The 16,471-nt window shown below is 39.0% G+C and overlaps 1 protein-coding gene across 3 annotated transcripts in view; it reads left to right on the top strand.

Moving 5' to 3' along the window:
• Positions 1-10,996, top strand: part of tmem115 (transmembrane protein 115) — a 115,521-nt gene extending 104,525 nt beyond the window's left edge. For all 3 annotated transcript variants that reach the window (XM_062054497.1, XM_062054495.1, XM_062054496.1), the window contains exons 2-4: positions 150-765; positions 4,894-5,258; positions 8,986-10,996. In XM_062054497.1, the coding sequence (XP_061910481.1) occupies positions 274-765; positions 4,894-5,258; positions 8,986-9,268 (1,140 nt within the window). In that variant the 5' untranslated portion in view covers positions 150-273 and the 3' untranslated portion in view covers positions 9,269-10,996. The remainder of the gene's footprint in view (positions 1-149; positions 766-4,893; positions 5,259-8,985) is intronic.
• Positions 10,997-16,471: the final 5,475 nt, after the last annotated feature.

Raw genomic sequence — 16,471 nt, 5'->3', positions numbered from 1 at the left:
ATATTATGTAGATTATTAAGATAAAAAATACATCTTTTGTCTCATTAGTCTTTGACTTCTTGGCACTGTATGGATTTGTGTAGTCGTTGCTTCTGTTGAACAAAGTAATCAAATCAGCGCTCCAGCTTAACTTTGCATTCTCTCCAAAGGTCACTCCCAGAGAAATGAGGCGTGTGATGGTGTCTGGACCTTCAAGACTCACTTCGCCACCTGCCATTAATTAACCTGACCCCGACTACCCTTGATCGTCTTTGGAGGGATCTTCCAGAAAAAATGAATCGTTACTTGCCCGTGGCGAGACAGCACTTCTTGGCCGCGCTCGCCAGCACCAGCGTGGTGGTGAAGGCCATAAGTGCCCTGGTGGTTCTCCTCTACCTGCTCTCTTGGGCTGTGGACACGTCGTACGCACTGGGAATCACCCCGGGTTATCTCTTTCCTCCTAACTTCTGGGTGTGGACGCTCGTCACCCATGGGCTCGTGGAGCAGCATGTGTGGGGCGTGGCGGCCAACGTGGGCACCGTAATGGCTTGTGGGCGCCTGCTGGAGCCTCTGTGGGGCGCACTGGAACTGCTGATCTTTTTCGCCGTGGTAAATGTATCCGCTGGCCTTCTAGCGGGCCTCTCCTACCTCTTCACCTACGCGGCCACCTTTAACCTGGACTTCTTGTTTGCGGTCCGCGTCCATGGAGTGGCTGGCTTTCTGGGAGGTGTCCTGGTGGCGCTGAAGCAGACCATGGGGGATACGACGGTGCTCAGAGTTCCACAGGTGAGGCCATCAATATCCGACATGCACTGACACTAAGTCTGTTTGGCCACTATTAGTGCAATTTTACTTCTAATTAAGCTCATTTTTAAATGTTTGCTGCATGTTAGAAACAATAAATACATTTATTTAAATTTTTAGTTGTAAATATACATCTTAATATTCAAATATAACATACACTTTTTAAAACAACATTTCTTACTGCAATTCAGACTGAGGATTAAGAGTGTTCCGATCAGGATTTTACGTTGCCGATTTCAGTCATCCGTGATCGGCCGATACCGATCACATGTATTAACTGTAAAGTGTTCAAATGCATTTATGGTGAGTGCAACTGACAGTTTAATGATATCAACAAAATATTTAAACTAGTTCCATGTTCCCTGATATTGCATAAAATTGTTTGTGCAACACAAAGTCAACAGTACATGATAATTAAACAAAAGCAAAAAATACTCATTTAAATCTTTTGGTTTTTGCTTTCAGTCCTCTTGTGTCCAGGGAATTATTCTCTGAATTTGTAAACATTAACAAAATAATATTAAAATATCGACCTAATCACTCTAGTATCAATCATATACTGATACTACTCGAGACTGGAATCTTTGGCCACTTCACAATTCAATTTGATTCTGATTTTTGGGGTGACTGTTCAATTTAGGCTATGTTCACACTGCGGCGTTGAATTTCCAATTCAGATTTTTCTTGTCAAATCAGATCTTTTTAGTGACCATTTACATTACAAAAAAATTGGGATATCTAATGTGAATGCAATCTGACCTGTATGCGGACATGACGTCATGACAAAAATGGCATCAGCTCTAGTTGGTCTAAATACTGGCGTATTTGTGGCAATTTCAAGAATCCTCAACATTCTCTGAACAAAATATGCGTCTAGTTAAAACAATGCCCAAAACTTAAATTTTAGGTGTTTACCATATAAGCCCAAATGAAAACGGCTCTTGACATGGAAGATTTAATACACATGATTGTGGCAGACATGTGATTATTTTTGCTAAAGTATAGCGTGTCTAAATGCTAAATTTCATTATCATTGGTGTTTTACAACAAGACAGTAGCGGACATTTTGTTCATTATTTCTACTGTTTATATTATGACATTGAATAGATATTTGTTATTTCATGCTATAAATCACAAATGGCTATTCAGATAAAGAAAGTTAGCTAATATAATAAACATTATTTGTACTCTATGAGTTTTGCATTTGGAGCAGTTAGAAGTGGAGAGGGAGTCGAAGAGACAGAAATTGGCTATAAAATCTAAGGCAGAATCCACTATAGCAGAAACAAAAAGGAAAATGCAAGCTTCTCAGAAATTTGCCAGGAAGGCTCATGTCAGAGCCATCAAAGCAAAAATGCCAAAGTAATGTACAGTATAAATTAAAGCTGCAAGCAGCGATGGACGGGACCGACATTGACGGCACATAAAATCCAAACCGGAGCAGTAATTAAAACTCTTTCGTCAACTTTTAATCAGAAGGGTTCAATCTCTCTCCTGTGCTAGTTTGAAGCCAACACGACAAACGCGCTCAGAGGAGATAATGTTTAAAAAAAGGTGACCGGTTTTTACAAAACTTTTGTTTTGATGGGGGAATTGCAAACTTCCTGTTGATTTTTGCTGGGGGTTGTCGGTGAATGAAATCTAGGTCTAAGTGAGACCTACATAGAGGTTTTTGTTTCATGTCTCTACGACATTCCTACTGGAAGTTACAGGCAGTTTTGTCTGTGTTTTCTTCCTAGGGGGCGCTAGAGCGCAATTTTGAGTTTTGGGGTTGGTTTTTTTTATTGGATCGCAATTTTTGCCAGTCCTGATGTGTGTGTCCAGTTTGGTGAGTTTTAAAGCATGTTAAGGGGGTCAAATTATAGCTCAAAGAGGCAAAGGTGACTGTTTTTACAAAACTTTTGTTTTGAAGGGGGAATTGCAAACTTCCTGTTGATTTTTGCTGAAGGATGTCAGTGTATGAAATCTAGGTCTAAGTGAGACCTACATAGAGGTTTTTGTTTCATGTCTCCACGACATTCGTAGTGGAAGTTACAGGCAGTTTTGTCTGTGTTTTCTTCCTAGGGGGCGCTAGTGTGCAATTTTGAGTTTTGGGGCTAGGTTTTTTGATTAGATCGCAGTTTTCGCCAGTCCTGATGTGTGTCAAATATGGTGAGTTTTGAAGCATGTTAAGGGGGTCAAATTACAGCTCAAAGAGGCGGCGGTATAATAATAATACAACCTTACAAATACAATAGGGTCCTCTGTCCCTAATAATGTAAATAACTTGATGAACCACCTGTGGCTGTGAAGTGAACACTATACATCCATCCATTTTCTACGGCTTGTCCCTTGCGGGGTCACGGGGGGTGCTGGAGCCTATCCTAACTGCACTCGGATAGCACCCTGGACAAGTCACCACCTCATCACATGGCCAACACAGATAGACAACATTCACACCCACATTCACACACTAGGGCCAATTTAGTAAGGTTGTAAATACTGCATAGAGTAGGCTAACCCATGTGGTTCCTGTGGATGTGAGCACAAGTTGTATGTAGTGACTAAATAACATAGTGACTGAAACAGACATAGTGATTCATTTGGATGAATGGGGTATGTATTTATGTCAACTCTGTTGATCATTTTTAAATTCTTTAAACACTAAAACATCTTTAAATGGTGGTATTTTATGTCCAGTTGCTGAAAATCCAGGAGCTTCGGGCGGGCTTTCCCCCCTTGTCCCCCCACCAGGGCACTGCCCTGGACCTGTCTGAGGACCTGCGGTCCCCACACCCCCGGCTTATTTTCTAAGTTCAAATCACATGCCTCTTTCTGCTGTCACTTAAAGTTTACTAAACACTTGTTTCTTGATGTTGTTTAAAGTTAGCGTAGCGGTTAGGTTAGCAGTGAGCATACCTGGTCCTGACTTGCTGTCGGTGTGGAACATGTTTAACCAACCTTTGACTAGCCAGAGTGATGACTAGCGATGGTGCGTAGAACACAGGGTTAGGAGACATACGTAAACCAGGGGTATCCAAAGTGCTGTTAAGGGCTGTTTTTTTAGGGAAAAAAACATGTCAAATGGAATACTGTAATGAAAGAAAGCTGTAATGTTGTTATGAATACTTGATATAAAATATATGTGTTGCCTTATAATGAAAAGAAGATATGTGCCATGGCCAATTATGCAAATTGGACAATGACTTAACACCACCCACAGTCCTGTGCGACACACTAGAACAGTGTTTTTCAACCTTTTTTGAGCCAAGGCACATTTTTTTTCATAAAAAAAATACATAGGCACACCACCAGCAGAAAAGGTTAAAAAATGAAACTCCACCAGGTTGTCGTGCCTTATTTTGAGTTTGTTGTTGTTTCCTGTCTGTAGTGCTTTAGTTCCTGTTTTGTGCTGTTATTTTGGTGACCCTTCCTGTTTTGTTGGTGTTCTCCTATAGCAGCTTCACACCTTCCTTTGAGTGCTATTGCCCGCACCTGCTTTGTTTTCGCAATCAAGACTATTGAAGTTGTGCGTACGCTAGGGACGTTGTTGATTGTCATGTCATGTACGGATGTGCTTTGTGGACGCCGTCTTTGCTCCACACGCTGTAAGTTTTTGCTGTCGTCCAGCATTCTGTTTTTGTTGACTTCGTAGCCAGTTCAGTTTTACTTTTGTTTTGCATGGCCATACCTATGCTTCAGTGCCTTTTCCTAGCGGGACTTGCCTTTTGTTAATTTTTGGTTTAAGCGTTACATACCTCTTTACCTGCACGCTGTGCTGTGCATATTGGGATCACGACAAACCATCCTCGACTCGTTCCGACTTCTACCAAGCATATGAACTACCTGCTACCACCTACTGATACGGAGTATTACAAGACTACGACACATTATTATTGATTTGCAAAAAATATTTTTTGGAGCAATTAGGTGAAGTTGCATAATTTCCCACGGCACAGTGGTTGAAAATCACTGCACTAGAACGTGTCATCATTGCTCTTTAAAATGCCAGAGAGCGGAAAGTGGAGGTTCTTCCTTTGCAATTCACTGAATGACTTCCTTGTACCTAAACCACATCCTTGAGCAGTTTCTCCTCACAAGAATTATGATCTATATTTTCTGACTTACCAGGTAAGGCTCAAAGCAGCGCCGGCTTTGGTCCTCCTCCTCTTGGCCTTACTGCGTCTCTCAGGGCTGCTGGAGAGCTCCGCCCCCCTGGCAGCGTACAGCTACGGCGCCTTCTCCGGCTGGGTCTACCTGCGCTTCTACCAGAGGCACAGCCGGGGCCGCGGGGACATGTCTGACCACTTCGCCTTCGCAAGCTTCTTCCCCGAGGCACTGCAGCCGGTGGTGGGTCTGCTGGCGGGGCTCGTCCATGCCACCCTGGTCAAGGTGAAGGTGTGCAGGAAGATGGTGAAGAGGTACGACGTGGGGGCGCCGTCGTCCATCACTATCAGCCTGCCGGGGACAGACCCACAGGATGCAGAGAGGAGGAGGTGAGAAGAAACGACCAATCTGAATTTAAAGGGGCAATACTGTAGAAATTAAACTTTGTTACACAGTGGGGCAAAATAGTCAAAATTTAGTCAGCCACGTATTGTGCAAGCTCTCCCTCTTAAAATGCTGACAGAGGTCTGTAATTTTCTTCTTATTTTTTTAGTTAAGTGTTTCTTACACTTGACTGTCCTGAGTTGTATCCTTTTAAAAGTGTTAACTACGGTGCAGCACATTGTGGAACTTAGTTTTTTTGGAAATGTGGATTGCATTATCACGATGTAACCGTAAAGTTAAAGTACCAATGATAGTCACACACACACTAGGTGTGGTGAAATTTGTCCTCTGCATTTGACCCATCCCCTTTTTCACCCCCTTGGAGGTGAGGGGAGCAGTGAGCAGCAGCAGCGGTGGCCGCGCCCTAGAATCATTTTTGGTGATTTAACCCCCAATTCCAAACCTTGATGCTGAGTGCCAAGCAGGGAGGTAATGGGTCCCATTTTTATCATCTTTGGTATGACTCAGCCGGGGTTTGAACTCACAACCTACCGATCTCAGGGCGGACACTCTAACCACTAAAAGCTCTATTCGTCGGCCAACTTTATATCGTACATTGTCTATATCGCACTTTCCTACACGGAGCCAATGTTGTCTAAATAGCTGGCAACACAAGTAAAGTGTGAACCCAACTGTTTTCTACAGTAGCACTGCCTTAATCCTCTTGGGCATGGAATACACCAGAGATGCTACTGGAACCTTCCATGATGTCACTGGTGGAGGTGGTTTATGTGGGAAACCTAACTTTAACTCATGAGTAAGGAAATGTACGAAACACCAAAGGCCTCAATATGGTACTGCACTTTAGGTAATGGTCTTTCTTTTTATAAGCATGTGTAAAGCATTAAAGAGGAACTGCACTTTTTGGGGGTAATTTTGCATATTGTTCACAATCATTATGATGACGATGGATGTTATTTTTTTTTAATGTATGCTCAATATTAAATGTGATCAAAAGTTTGCTTATAATGGAGCCTATTGGAGCCCTGCAATTCCGCCTACAAAGCCCTTGCAAAACACCCAAACACTTCCATTAAGATTTTATATACAGTACAGGCCTGAAGTTTGGACACACCTTCTCCTCTTTCAATGTGTTTTTGTAATTTTCATGACTATTTACATTGTAGATTGTCACTGAAGGCATCAAAACTATGAATGAACACGTGGAGTTTAGGGCTGCAACTAATCGATTAAATCGATTATAAAAATAGTTGGCGATTCATTTAGTCATCGATTCATTGGATATATGCTTTGCGCATGCACAGAGGCATTTTTTATTTATTTTTTTTATTTTATTTTTTTATTTTTTTTAATAAACCTTTATTTATAAACTGCAACATGTACAAACAGCTGAGAAACAATAATCCAAATAAGTATGGTACCAGTATGCTGGTTTTTTTCACTAAAATACTGGAAAGGATGGAAATGTAGTTCGTCTCTTTTATCCGATTATTAATTGATTAATCGAAGTAATAATCGACAGATTAATCGATTATCAAATTAATCGTTAGTTGCAGCTCTAGTAGAGTTATATACTTAACAAAAAAGGTGAAATAACTGAAAACATGTTTTATATTCTAGTTTTTCTTCAAAATAGCTACCATATGCTCTGATTACTTCTTTGCACACTCTTGGCATTCTCTCGATGAGCTTCAAGAGGTAGTCACCTGAAATGGTTTTCCAACAGTCTTGAAGGAGTTAGCTCATCAAGAGAATGCCAAGGGTATGCAAAGCAGTAATCAGAGCAAAGGGTGGCTATTTTGAAGAAACTAGAATATAAAACATGTTTTCAGTTATTTCACTTTTTTTGTTAAGTACAGAACTCCACATGTGTTCATTCATAGTTTTGATGCCTTCAGTGACAATCTACAATGTAAATAGTCATGAAAATAAAGAAAACGCATTGAATGAGGAGGTGAGTCCAAACTTTTAGACTTAGACTTCCTTTTTATTGGCATGTACTGTACATGATGTAAGTATATATGTAATCTTAGGGCTGCGCGATTTACCGGTATTACACTTAATACCGGTATATTTTAGAAAGTGGTATATATTTGAGACTATACCGCCATACTGGTATTTTTTTTATGTGCCTTTGTTACGGCCGTTTGCTCCTCTCAACGCCTAACAGGCGATGCACAGGACATCCTCTTTGGCTCACCCTCGCGTGTTTACGGAGGGTTCTCTGATGCCACGCTGTGACTCACATCAATGTTTTTAAACAAATATGCCAGCGCGGTGCAGACTCCCTAGTTATGCAATGCTTTGTTCGTCTGCGTTAGCGCTTATAATAACAATATTACTAATAATTGGTTAATATTCAAGTCACACAATGTAAATTGAATCTTGGTGGTGTTTGGTTATTTATTGGATTTTATGGGCGAAATAGAGAACCTCCCTGTAAGCGGAGAAGCGGGCTTTTATTTACGTTTATTTAATATTCAGAATGCATTAAAAAAAATCCATCTATCATCACGATTGTGAACGATAGGCAAAATTTCCAAAAATAAGTGCAGTTCCCCTTTAATGTCCTCATGACAGGTCAGCGATTTGCTAACCTGATAATCAATCAATCAATCAATCAATGTTTATTTATATAGCCCTAAATCACAAGTGTTTTAAAGGGCTGCACAAGCCACAACGACATCCTCGGTTCAGAGCCCACATAAGGGCAAGGAAAAACTCACAACCCAGTGGGATGTCAATGTGAATGACAATGATAAATGATAAATGGGTTGTACTTGTATAGCGCTTTTCTACCTTCAAGGTACTCAAAGCGCTTTGACAGTATTTCCACATTCACCCATTCACACACACATTCACACACTGATGGAGGGAGCTGCCATGCAAGGCGCTACCAGCAGCCATCAGGAGCAAGGGTGAAGTGTCTTTCCCAAGGACACAACGGACGTGACTAGGATGGTAGAAGGTGGGGATTGAACCCCAGTAACCAGCAACCCTCCGATTGCTGGCACGGCCACTCTACCAACTTCGCCACGCCGTCCCCAATGAGACAATGAGAAACCTTGGAGAGGACCGCAGATGTGGGTGACCCCCCCCTCTAGGGGAGACCGGATGCAATGGACGTCGAGTGGGTCTAGCATAATATTGTGAAAGTCCAGTCCATAGTGGATCTAACATAATAGTGAGAATCCAGTCCATAGTGGGGCCAGCAGGAGACGGGTCAGCAGCGCAGAGATGTCCCCGACCGATGCACAGGCGAGCGGTCCACCCCGGGTCCCGACTCTGGACAGCCAGCACTTCATCCATGACCTGTGCCCCAGCAGAAAAGAAAAAAAACGGCAGATCAACTGGTCTAAAAAGGGGGGGGTCTATTTAAAGGCTAGAGTATACAAATGAGTTTTAAGATGGGACTTAAATGCTTCTACTGAGGTAGCATCTCTAACTGTTACCGGGAGGGCATTCCAGAGTACTGGAGCCTGAATAGAAAACGCTCTATAGCCGGCAGACTTTTTTTGGGCTCTGGGAATCACTAATAAGCCGGAGTTCTTTGAAGGCAGATTTCTTGCCGGGACATATGGTACAATACAATCAAGATAGGCTGGAGCTAGACCGTGTAGTATTTTATACGTAAGTAATATAGATTAGTGTCTTACAAAGCGACCCTGCTACGAGTGAAGAATTGACCTTTTCTGTCGTCTTCCTCCCTAGACAACTGGCCCTCAAGGCGCTGAACGAGCGTCTAAAGCGCGTGGAGGACCAGTCCGCCTGGCCCAGCATGGACGACGACGAAGAAGACGAGGAGGACAACGAGGTCAGGACAGACTTGGAGCCGCTCCTCCCGCGTGACACGCCCTCTTCCACTCCCAGACCAACATCGGGGGGACTCCTCGGCATGTCGCTCTCCTCGTCCTCCATGTCGCACAGCGGAGGAGCGCAGCCCAACCCGGAGTCGAGCATCATCAGCTTCGAGGACGCACCATCCAGGTCGTAGTGCGCACCATGACTGGGATGTTGGACCTGGTCACGCACTCTCTGACGGCCAGATGGCTTTTCTCTTTCACACGTGTCGTCACCTCGTCCTGCTTGAAGCCTCAGAGGCAGGATGTTGCGTTGAAGGCACCGGGCGCCGCGTCCTCTTGCTTTTTAAATCAACGGCAAATCGGATGTACAATTTCCTCGTCTTTGTCTGAGCGGCCACAAGAAAGAGCTCGTACTTGCCAGACTCTCGCTTTGACTTCAGGGTTTTTGGTGGTTTGGCAACACAGCAAGTAAAGAGAAGAGAGACGCTCTTGTTGCGGAACTACGATGACTAACAAAAGGAAAAAAAAGTGCCAGCTGAGAATATTCTGGACCAAGAGTTCCTTTGCTGCCTTTTCACCTGGAGTGTCACACTTCAAGGACACCAGAAAACTGCTTGTTTCTTTTGTTTGAGGTTCGTTTACCACTTTGAAACCTGCTCCTGCACAAGTCTGACTCCAGGTCATTCTGGACTATGCTGGTGAAGTTGTAGAGCGCTGCCAGATTTAGCAATAGCTGTTCAACTATTGCAGTCCTTCTCGGGTCATTCACTCTTATATTGGTTTGATACAAACAAGGTCATTGGAAAACAAAAGATTTAGTGGAGCCTTTTAATAGGAGAGCTGCAGTCGCCGTCTTGTTTGCTTTATTTGCACTCTGTCATTTGTAAAATGTCAGCGTTAGACAGTCGATGGATCCTGTTTGAGTTGTTGGAATCTAAACTGTTCCATTAACTCGACTTTATGGTTGGAATGGGAAAAAAAAGCTTTCTTATCGTTGGCATTTTACCCCAGACAGCAACAATTCAATGTATTGTTCTCTGATTTTACTTTCTGATTCTCTTGTGTTTGGTTTTTCCTTCCAGAATCATGATATTGTCAGATCGGGGGAAAAAAACAACTAAAACCACATTTGTTTTTTAGCTTTGCGAAAAATAAATCACATTGCACAGAAAGCAGAAATGCTCTTCATTCAATAAAATTCATTACATAGTGAAATTGTTTCTGTTTGGGATTACGAATTTGTGTGTAAAAAAGAACAAATAGTTCGGACTGATTTAAACAGGAGGATCCAAGCCATTGAAATTGTCCCATCTTCTTGTTCAACCTCCTTCATTTACCGTGCCTTTAGAGGATCACACTGGCCATTGTTGATGGACAGATGCTCTTTTGTGTCTCCTCCAACCAACCACCACAAACAAATGGGGAGCGTATTGATGCTTCAAACCGACTACCGTACTTGGAGTTACAATCACAGTGTCATGGTGCCAAATTAGTGTGAATATTGCTGTTTTTGGTACTAATCAGTGGTTTCACTTCTCTTTGCTTTTGCCCTCTATTCTGGATATCAGCAAGACAAAGAAAGCAAAGCATACTGTTTGTATGAAAACAACCTGAAAAGCAACTATCCATCCAGCGATTCATTTTCTACCGCTTGTCCCTACCAAAATTAAATACTTTTGTTGTGATAAAGCAATATGAGGTTGATGACACGGCTAAGAAAGGTATGCCTGACAGTTCTCTATGTTGGTTCATCAAAACCGCACAGCAGCAGGTTTTTCCTCTTCATTCATTTTGTTTGTACCTGTCCTTCGACCTATCTGGCTCTCACCTTGATGGGAGTTTCTCTCTGTATGTTGCACACTTTGCAGTTTTAGTTTACAATATATTTCTGTACATAAAATAAAAAGGCCATTGTATGAGATGTGTGTTGTTATGTTGTGTAGATAATACAGTGAGTACACACTTTATATCAGCCGTGTCCAAAGTGCAGCCCGCGGCTAATTTTGCAATGGCTACAAATACAATTTAAATTAAAGCTGCAAGCAGCGTTGGTCGGGTCCGCATATTTGGCAGGTGCTAGTTGCTGAAGGATGTCAATCTATGAAATGTAGGTCTAAGTGAGACCTACATAGAAGTTTTTGTTTCATGTCTCTAAGACGTTCCTACCGGAAGTTACAAGCAGTTTTGTCTGTGTTTTCCAACGAGGAGCAGTTTTGTCTGTGTTTTATTCCTAGGGGGCGCTAGAGCACAAATTTGAGTTTTGGGGTTCGGTTTTTCAATTAGATCACAATTTCCGCCAGTCCTGATGTGTGTAAAAAGTTCGGTGAGTTTTGAAGTATTTTAAGGGGGTCAAATTACAGCTCAAAGAAGCAAAAATGAGTGTTTTTATGAAACTTGTGTTTTGAAGGAGTGATTGCCAACTTCCTGTTGATTTTTGCTGAAGGATGTCAGTGTATGAAATGTAGCTCTAAGTCAAACCTACATAGAGGTTTTTGTTGCATGTCTCTACGATATTCGTACTGGGAGTTAGAGGAAGTTGTGTCTGTGTTTTTTTCCTAGGTGCTGCGGCACAGTGGTTCTTTTCTTTGAAGGCTCGTAAAATCAAAACCGTAGCACTTTTCAAAACGCTTTCGTCAACTTTTAATCAGAAGGGTTCAATCTCTCTCCTGTAGTAGTTTGAAGCCGAAACGACAAACGCGCTCAGAGGAGATAATGTTTGATATTTGGTGACCGCTTTTAACAAAAATGTAGTTTTGAAAGAGGGATTGCAAAATTCCTGTTGATTTTTGCTGAAGGATGTCAATCTATGAAATGTAGGTCTAGGTGAGACCTACATAGAGGTTTTTGTTTCATGTCTCTTAAGACGTTCCTACCGGAAGTTACAAGCAGTTTTGTCTGTGTTTTCCTCTGAGGAGCAGTTTTGTCTCTGTTCTATAGAGCGCAATTTTGAGTGTTGGGGTTCTGTTTTTTCATTAGATCGCAATTTCCTCCAGTCCTGATGTGTGTGAAAAGTTTGGTGAGTTTTGAAGTATGTTAAGGGGGTGAAATTACAGCTCAAAGAGGCAAAAATTAGTGTTTTTAGTAAATGTTTGTCTTGAAGGGGGATTTGCCAACCTCCTGTTGATTTTTGCCCGAGGATGTTGAATTATGAAAAGTAGGTCTAAGTGAGACCTACATAGAGGTTTTTGTTTCATGTCTCTACGACCTTCCTAGTGGGAGTTAGAGACGGTTTACTTCCTAGGGGGCGCTAGAGCGCAATTTTGAGTTTTGGGGTTTGTTTTTTTGACTAAAGAGTTTTGTTCGCGTTTTTTTTATGTGTGTGTCAAATTTGGTGAGTTTTGAAGCATGTTAAGGGGGGAAAAGTAGTCCGCAAAGCTGCGGAAGAAAAAAGAAAGAATAATAATAAAACCTTACAATTTCAATAGGTTCCTTTCGTCCCATTGCAAAAGGAACTCCCTTTGGGATTCCTTTGACAATGGTCCTGTGCGGACCCTAAAAAAGAAAATGGGAAATCAATCAAAGTTTATTTATATAGCCCTTAATCACAAGTGTCTCAAAGGGCTGCAAAAAGGTGGTATAAAATAGCAAACAAGTGAGCTGTAACTAGACAAAGTTGCAATGTTGACTGATAACACAAAGCTGCCACGCGTGTTTGTTTGATTTAAAGCTGTCATTGCTCAAATAATAATGAATCGAAATCAATGTTGTGAATTACTGACCTAGTCAAGGCTCCGATTCACATCAAAAATTCCAATTTAAAAATGTTTTTTTTTTTTGTGAAAAAATACTGCATATTTCGTGTTTGCCATATAAAAAAACAGTTGTCTTTGACAAAAAAGGGCATGAACGCGAACAAAAGACATGGAAAAGAAGCCTTATAATTAGAGATGCCGATAAATGCTTTAAAATTTAATATCGGAAATAATCGGTATCGTTTTGTTTTGTTTTTTTGTTTTTTAATTAAATCAACATAAAAAAATAAGATACACTTACAATTAGTGCACCAACCCAAAAAAACTCCCTACCCCATTTACACTCTTACACACTCATTCACACAAAAGGGTTGTTTCTTTCTGTTATTAATATTCTGGTTCCTACATTATATATCAATATATATCAATACAGTCTGCAAGGGATACAGTCCGTAAGCACACATGATTGTGCGTGCTGCTGGTCCACTAATAGTACTAACCTTTAACAGTTAATTTGACTCATTTTCATTCATTACTAGTTTCTATGTAACGGTTTCTTTTTTATTCAAGAAAAGGTTTTGAATTTATTTATTTTATTTTATTTTATTTTTAAAAAAAGGACCTTATCTTCACCATACCTGGTTGTCCAAATTAGGCATAATAATAATAACTGTATATATCGGTATCGGTTGATATCGGTATCGGTAATTAAGAGTTGGACAATATCGGATATCGGCAAAAAGCCATTATCGGACATCCCTACTTATAATGGATGTATACTGTAGATCTGAATCTGACTTATGCGTTAAAAGTGAAAAACAAAAAAAAGACTTAATACTACTTAAATGAGTGGGGCCCTTTTGGATCCCCAACAATTTTAGTGGTATTTTTCAAGTCATTGCTCAAAAAATAGTAATGAATTAAATACATTTTTAAATTAGTTATTGACCAATTACTTCACATCAAATAATCCACTTGAAAATGTTTTGGGGGAAAATATTACATATTTTATGTTTTGTCATAAAATCAGGATTTTGATAAAAAGACCATAAACATTTTTTTAAAATAACTTTATTTTGATAGATAGACCTGAAGTGCATGTAGAGATGTAGGCGTTCAAATACATTAGTTGGTTTTTTTTAATTATTTTTTTATGAGCATGTCTGGACATTACCTGGGGCGTCCTCCAGGGGTCAGTGTTGTGCCCTAAATTGTTCATTTTATACAGTCCCGGTGCTATTTGCAGATGACGTCACTAGTTTTTTGTTCTGATAGTGACTTGAAAATGTTACTGCAAGAATTGTTCAAGTTGAAATTATGCCTTGTATATAATACTTAAAAATGATGACAGTATGTAAATATTACATGTTATTATGAAAGTTACTACTTTACATATGTACTTACAGCATGTATATAATACTTAAAATGATGACAGTATGTAAATATTACATGTTATTATGAAAGTTACTACTTTACATATGTACTTACAGCATGTATATAATACTTAAAATGATGAAAATATATAAATATTACATGTTATTATGAATGTTACTAGATACTACATATATACTTACAGCGTGTATATAATACTTAAAATTATGAAAATATGTAAATATGACATGTTATTATGAATGGGACTACATTACACATATACTTAGTGTATATAGTACTTAAAATGATGAAAATATGTCAATATTACATGTTATTATGAATGTTACTAGATACTACATATATACTTACAGCGTGTATATAATACTTAAAATGATGAAAATATGTAAATATGACATATTATGAATGTTACTACATTACATATGTACTTACAGCATGTATATAATACTTAAAATGATGAAAATACATAAATATTACATGTTATTATGAATGTTACTAGACACTACATATATACTTACAGCGTGTATATAGTACTTAAAATGATAAAAATATGTAAATATTACATGTTATTATGAAAGTTACTACTTTACATATGTACTTACAGCATGTATATAATACTTAAAATGATGAAAATATATAAATATTACATGTTATTATGAATGTTACTAGATACTACATGTATACTTACAGCGTGTATATAATACTTAAAATTATGAAAATATGTAAATATGACATGTTATTATGAATGGGACTACATTACACATATACTTAGTGTATATAGTACTTAAAATGATGAAAATATGTCAATATTACATGTTATTATGAATGTTACTAGATACTACATATATACTTACAGCGTGTATATAATACTTAAAATGATGAAAATATGTAAATATGACATATTATGAATGTTACTACATTACATATGTACTTACAGCATGTATATAATACTTAAAGTGATGAAAATATATAAATATTACATGTTATTATGAATGTTACTAGATACTACATATATACTTACAGCATGTATATAATACTTAAAATGATGAAAATACATAAATATGACATGCTATTATGAATGTTACTAGATACTACATATATACTTACAGCGTGTATATAATACTTAAAATGATAAAAATATGTAAATATTACATGCTATTATGAATGTTACTAGACACTACATATATACTTACAGGTGTATATAGTACTTAAAATGATAAAAATATGTAAATATTACATGCTATTATGAATGTTACTAGATACTACATATATACTTACAGCGTGTATATAATACTTAAAATGATGAAAATACATATTACATGCTATTATGAATGTTACTAGATACTACATATATACTTACAGCGTGTATATAATACTTAAAATGATGAAAATACATATTACATGTTATTATGAATGTTACTAGATACTACATATATACTTACAGCGTGTATATAATACTTAAAATGATGAAAATATGTAAATATGACATGTTATTATGAATGTGCATGTATATAGGGGACGGCGTGGGAGAGTGGCCATGCCAGCAACCTGAGGGTTCCTGGTTCGATCCCCAGCTTCTACCAACCTAGTCACGTCCGTTGTGTCCTTGAGCAAGACACTTCACCCTTGCTCCTGATGGGTCGTGGTTAGGGCCTTGCACGGCAGCGCCCGCCATCAGTGTGTGAATGTGTGTGTGAGTGGGTGAATGCGGAAATAGTGTCAAAACGCTTTGAGTGCCTTGAAGGTAGAAAAGCGCTACACAAGTATAACCCATTTACCATTTATTATTGTGTAGTTTTTTTGTTTTTTTTTAATACAAATGCACTTTATTGCATTAAAAACCTCTAAAGGCTTAGTGGACAGCACCTTTTAGCTCTTATTTCCAAAATTGTGTACACTACTGAATTGGGGTCTTATGGCCGCTTATGTGGACACTTATACTGCCATCTGGTGGTGTCAGAAGAGTATAGCATACAATGGAATTTGGAGAAAAAAAAGTGTAAAAATAAGAATTAGCATGTCACTAAACATGAAGTACACGTTTGTGTACTTATGGACTAAGTACATCATATCAAAAGATGATTCTTAGTTTTTATTGTAATTAGGGTCCAATAAGCCCAAATAGCAAAGAGAAATAAAAAAAACATGTAAACAAACAGTTTGGGCCTTATAATGTATATCTGTCCAATACGGTGCACAGTTTTGTTGACCGAATAACCAAGTAAAATTCTGATAATAATAAAAATTCAAATAAAAATTGGTTACATCACAGTGACATTTAATGCATGTTCTTCTAAAAAAAAAAAAAAAAAA

Source organism: Entelurus aequoreus, linkage group LG07, assembly GCF_033978785.1.
Source record: "Entelurus aequoreus isolate RoL-2023_Sb linkage group LG07, RoL_Eaeq_v1.1, whole genome shotgun sequence".
In the NCBI taxonomy this organism is placed as follows: domain Eukaryota; kingdom Metazoa; phylum Chordata; class Actinopteri; order Syngnathiformes; family Syngnathidae; genus Entelurus; species Entelurus aequoreus.
Note: the sequence above shows the minus strand (reverse complement) of the source record. Positions and strands in the feature narration are given on the sequence as shown.